Source organism: Mirounga angustirostris, unplaced genomic scaffold (assembly GCF_029215605.1).
Source record: "Mirounga angustirostris isolate CCGP_5_RB_7025 unplaced genomic scaffold, mMirAng1.0.hap1 SCAF_10, whole genome shotgun sequence".
Taxonomy (NCBI): domain Eukaryota; kingdom Metazoa; phylum Chordata; class Mammalia; order Carnivora; family Phocidae; genus Mirounga; species Mirounga angustirostris.
In genome coordinates, this window is record NW_026991718.1 from 90,180,750 (window position 1) to 90,186,372 (window position 5,623).

The window sequence follows — 5,623 nt, forward strand, 5'->3', positions numbered from 1 at the left end:
TCACTCACCCACCTCCAATCTCTGTGACTAGATATAGCCCCTCTTCAGAAGGACCACCCCATTGTGAGCCTGGCCCTAGAGCTGGAAGAGAGAAGAAGCAAGAGCTGTTCCCTGGCAAAATAGTCTGCATTCCTTTTGAGTGAGGTGAATGAGGGGCATGGAGAGATTGGAGGATGAATGAATAAATGAATGGATATATGGATGGATACATGGATGGGTGGATACACGTATGGATGAATGGATGGATGGACGAATGGATGAATGACTAAATGAATAAATACACCAACCAACCAGTGGGGACCCCGCAAGAACCACTAGGGCAGCCTCCCATGAGCTGGGGAGTCTGATTGACTCCACGCTTTGCACTACAGTCAAGGTAAGAGCAATAATGATGAATTCATCACCCCTTGTCAGAGGCAGCACCATTTATAAAAGATAAAAGATGTGGGAGAGTGCAAAACAGACAGGGACCCAGAAAGTGCTCTGAGATACATTTAATTTCCCTGGTACTGAATAGGCCTGGGACTACAGACTAACTGTTGCTCTCTGGAGGGAAAGGAACTTTTTTTTTTTTAAAGATTTTATTTATTTGTTTGTCAGAGAGAGAGAGAGAGATAATACAAGCAGGAGGAGCGTCAGTGGGAGAAACCCGCTCTGCACTGAGCAAGAACCTCGATGCGGGACTCAGTCCCAGGACCGTAGGTTCATGACCTGAGCCAAAGGCAGATGCTTAACAGACTGAGCTACCCAGGTGTCCCAGGAACTTCTGCTTGAGGAGCAAGGGACTCCTTCTCTGCCTATTTCGGCACGCAGGTACTGTTCAGGAGGGAGAACTGGGAAAACCATGGTCTGACATCCACAATAAAGGTGCAGTCCACCTGAAAAAAAAAGTAATTATGAGATTAGAACAGTTTAACACATGGAGAGCACTTAGCATGAAGGACTGAGTAAGAGTTCAAGGTGCATGAAAACCACAAATGACGAAAAACAGAAAGAAACAGTGGCCTAGGGTAGGATCCGAGGAGCTCAAGACTCCACCAAAATGATGGACAGGGGTTGCTGAATCTGCACATGTGGGTCAGGGGCTCCTGAGAGGGTCCTGGTGAGACCATGGCTTGCCACTCAGGGGTCCTGCCAGTACCCATGACACTGCCTGGATGCCCCCTGCCCCCATGAGTTCTGAGGGAGCCAGCAGACTGCCCAGGAGATGGTCCAACGGGACACTGAAAACTCAGTAGCAGCTGCAAACCTACCCAGAGGGGAGGCTGCCCCTCAGGCTGGGATAGGGGGTGGGGCTGAAACAAGCCCCACTGAGGGTGTCATCCTGACTCAGGCTCATGCCCAGGGTCTGAGTCCCCTGAACAATATCAGCTCATAGATGATGACACAAGAAGGCCATTACACAGGCCAGCTGTGAGCACAGGGCTCTGCTGGCCTAGAAAATCCATATTCTCCCTCAGTGGGGAGCCCTGGGACCTGAAAGGAGAGGGGCCAGGACTCTCTTTCTGGCCCACGATCATCCCTGACAATGTCCCTAAGCCTTCTCCCATCAGTCCTCCTTTACATGAATGTTCATCATATTCTCAAACCTTTTTCTCTTCTGGGCCTTCTTGCAAGGGGCAATTTTCCAGATCTTCATCCTGTTTTGTACAAATGGTTTGGCCCAATTCCAACTCCATTAAATATATTAAGGTAAACTCCTGTCAAGAACAAATTGTAGAAACTGCAATGAAATACTTTGCATTAGTAAGAAAAACAGAGAACCAAAAAGAAAACAGGCAAAAGCTGTGAATATACATACATAAATGAATAAGGACATACATATGTACAATGTCTCTTATTTTTCTTATTTTTAAATTGATTTATTATTTCATCTTTTCCTCTTAATTCTCCATTTTTCTACGAAAAGATGTCCATATGTACACCTAAGGCATGTATTAGAATCTTCCCTGAGGCACTCCTCCTGGTGGCCTGCACCTGCTAGTCACATCCACAGTGCTATGAATGCACAGGAGGTAACAGGCTCACAGGAGCAGAGGCTACACAGCAAGGAGCCTGCACGGGCTCCAGCACCACTGATAGCACCACTGATCTCTCAATCGTACGCTTGCGTGGCATCAGCCAGACACAAGGGGAGCACACCAGGGAGTCCTCCTCGGAGAGTAGGATAACAGGTGTGCTAGTCCACTGATTAGCCATCGTAGATGGCAGTCCCTTTCAGGGCAGCATCTAGACAGGGATGTGGGGGGTCCTGGGGGCTGGGAATGCTTGCCTCTTTATGTGGGAGCTGGCTGCACAGAAGGGCTCTTCTTGTTGAGGTTCACTGAGGTGGATATTTGCGAAGCAGATGCTTTCCCATGTGTCAGTTAGGCTTCTATCAGAAGTTATTAAAAGTTACCATTTCATCTTGTTAAATAGAAAGAAGTGCGTGAAAACTCAAGAAGAGCTCAAACTTAGAAATGCAGCCAGAAAACCCTGAGGGGAGGAACCTGCCTCTCACTGGACTGAACTGGAATTATCTAGAAGGCTGACTTCTTTTGGGGGGCTCAGTTCTTACAACTGACACATGATATCCACTCATGCCTCAACAATCACCAACAACAGACACACACACACACACACACACATACACACACACTCATGCACCCCCAGCCTCACTTGCATGGTCCCCAGACCCTGAGCTAGGATGGGGCACGGGGGCTGGAGCAGCAACTGTAGGCTCTATGCCCAAGGGGTTCCCACATCCTCCAGGTGTCCAGGGTTGGCTGCTGTCTAAGGAAGAGGCAGAGGGTCAGGAAATGGGAAAGACTGAGAGAAGCCAGTGGGCACTGTGAGGGAAGGGGGCCACTCTCAGTGTGATGCAGAGGTGAGACTCTCCCCATCAGGGCCCTGCAGACGTGATGCCTGGCTCAGGACTGTTCATGCAGGGACCAGAATCTGGGCACGCACAGAATGAGTTCAGGACAGTAGTCTGTATTCCATTCAAAGAAAGCACGAAGTGATAAGAATAAACAGTAGTGGGAAAGGTTTGCCCAACAGAGGCTAAGGACACATTTCTATCAGGCCCAACATTTTCTCTACTCTAAAGGCTCTATAACCCATGACCTTCTTCTGCATGGGCTATTTCAGGAATCCTAAATGTGATGTGTCCTGCCCAGATCTGTCTGTGTCTCCTCCAGCCTTGCTCTGTTGTCTCAGTTGATGGAGTCACTGCACACCCACATGTTCTGGGAAAACACCAGGGGTCCATATTTGACCCCCTCTTTCTCTACACCGTCACACCAGTGCACCCCACATCGACCTCCAACAGATGCAGAAGCCAGCACTTCTTTTACTTCCCAGTGACCAGAGGACCATCCCCTGCATCCTGGTCTCAGCCTGCCATGGCCTGTGGAGCTCTGAGTGACTTTTTTCAACGGATCCCCAGATCTTCAAGGATAACATCTCAAATCTTTGCCTGGGGCCCTGAGGTGCCCCCAGCCCTACCTCCCCCTGCACTCCTGCCTCTCTGCACCTCCTTCCCAGCAACCCCAGTCCACAGAATTTCAGGCTGTCTGCAAGTATATTTGTTGCTTGTCCCCATCCAGGTCCTCCCCCAGGGCTGCCTGCCCTTTTCATCCCCAACTTCCATGTGACTGGATCTTTCCAGGAGTACCCTTCATTGAGATGCCTTCCCTGACTGCCCCCCATGCCCCTAGCCTCTCCTCTGCCCTGGGCTCCCCACACCCACTGCTTTTCCCCAGACTTCCACTATTCCACTCATGAACTTGGAGGCCATTGGCCTGTCCTCACCAGCGCCACAGCCCCATGAGAACATGTCCCAATCTGTCTTCTCTGCTACCTACAGTGTTTCATGCAGGAGCCTCACCGCTCAGCCTCTGTGATGCCTTTCCTTCTTGGGTTGGTTCTCCCCAGCTACCGCGTCTCTTAGTCTTTCTGGTTTCTTGTCTCCCTGCTGCTCTGGCTTCTCCTAGCCACCTCATTGGCAGCTTTTCTTCCCTCTCTCACTCGGCAGCTGGATCTCTGCATTCAGTGCTTGCTTTCTGCTCACCTTTTTTCCTTCCCTCTGTTATGCAGGGAACTTGCTCATGAAGGAAACAAATCAGAAACTCGGAACACTTCTAATGAAACCTTGTAACTTTTTAAACAATATTTACCAAATTAAAACATCCATTGCTCTTTCCTGCAGATCAAGGACTCGCCCCTCCCAGGTGTGGCCTCAGGGCAAACATGGAGCCACATGGAGGGAGGACACTCAACTCACCTTGCGCTGGCTTCGCCGCACCCACAGCAGCTTATACGCATACTCATCTGGGTAAACTTGGTTGAAATGAAACACCGCAAACTCAACACACAAGGTGAAGTAATTTGTTCTCCTATCAATGTCCACGAAGTTGGAACTGCAGACATGAGGCACCAGCACAATGAGCCCCAGAAGCAGAGGTGCCTTCAGGAGCATGCTGTCTGGCGTGAGCCCTGGAGGCCAGCAGCAAACGGGTGGCAGCCAGCGTGGGGCCACCCTCCGAAGCTCTGCATCCCACACAGCCTTACCCCAGGGAGTCCCTGGGCTGCTGGCCAGTGCTCTGTCCAGCTCCTCCCCTTCACCCTGCCTTGTCCCTGCCTTGTCCCTCCCATCATCACTAACAGAAAGCAGAGCAGGGGCTCACCATTTCCACCGCTTTGTTCCATAAGTCTTGGACCCAGGAACATGCATGCAATATGCTCTGTTTCCAGGGCTACCTCCACCTGCCCCAGTCCAGCCCTAATAGGCTCTGAATGGGGGTTTTGAACCCACCTCCCTTGCTCTCACAGCACTGTATTCTACAACTGCCAAGTCACAGGAACTCTTAGGAACACTGGTGGGCTCTAGGAAGTTGAGGTAAAAACCAGGTCTACCTCTGACCATGGCTGCAGCCATCAGGAGGGTACAAGGAAGGGTTACCATTGGGCCTGGGTTACCATCCCTTCCACCACCTCTGGCACCTGCTGACCTGCTTGCCATGAGGTCTAGCTGTGTTTGGCAGTGGGGAGAGGGATTTCTAATGTCCTGGGCGGGTGGAGAGAAATCCAGGACGAAGCAGGTACTAGCCCAGGGCAGGGCTCTGCTGGAATGGATGTGGATGGCAGCCATGGGCATGAGAGGGATCGGGGACTGGGAAAGACAGGCCTTGCCCAGCCCTAGCCAACATGCATTTCCACACAGCTCTGCCACTTTGAGGTCCCATGGCCTTTGCCAAGTCATTGTTGTTAGGCTTTCCTTGGGGGAACCACAGTACGTGGGAGTGTCCTACCTGGCCTCATACAAGGCATTGGGAGTGAGTGGACCAGGAAAGTATGACATGCTGTCCATGCATGTGAGGACACTCTGCAAGGGAAGGATTTTCCCACCTTGGGCATGGAGTCAACAGACACCTGCACATTGATGATGATCCCAGAAAGGGTACAGGGCCAGGGCCACAGCTGTTCAGACTGGGGCTATCCCAGAAAGAGATGGGAGTGTGGCCAGAATGGCAGACACCTTTGTGACCACCTTCACTGCTGCACATCAGTAGATAGCTGGCGGCATGGGTGTCTAAGGATAATCATGGTGAGGACTCCACACCCTGCCTAGAAGTGCATCTGA

General features: G+C 51.0%; 1 protein-coding gene across 1 annotated transcript; it reads right to left on the reverse strand.

The window, feature by feature from the left end:
- Positions 1-797: 797 nt before the first annotated feature.
- Positions 798-4,459, reverse strand: LOC123850539 (probable cystatin-15). Its single transcript, XM_045883797.2, has 3 exons — positions 4,265-4,459; positions 1,590-1,700; positions 798-878 (listed from the first exon to the last, which is right to left on the reverse strand). Exons 1-3 carry the CDS (start codon positions 4,457-4,459, stop codon positions 798-800), a joined length of 387 nt encoding a protein of 128 aa, XP_045739753.1.
- Between the last annotated feature and the right edge of the window lie 1,164 nt (positions 4,460-5,623).

Excerpts from the sequence above, each read along its gene's own strand:
- LOC123850539 (XM_045883797.2), bottom strand. The coding sequence starts at position 4,459 with ATGCTCCTGAAGGCACCTCTGCTTCTGGGGCTCATTGTGCTGGTGCCT. Across the intron at positions 1,701-4,264 it reads TGCGGCGAAGCCAGCGCAAG|GAGTTTACCTTAATATATTT; the intron begins GTGAGTTGAGTG and ends TGTTCTTGACAG. Across the intron at positions 879-1,589 it reads AAGGCCCAGAAGAGAAAAAG|GTGGACTGCACCTTTATTGT; the intron begins GTTTGAGAATAT and ends TTTTTTTTTCAG.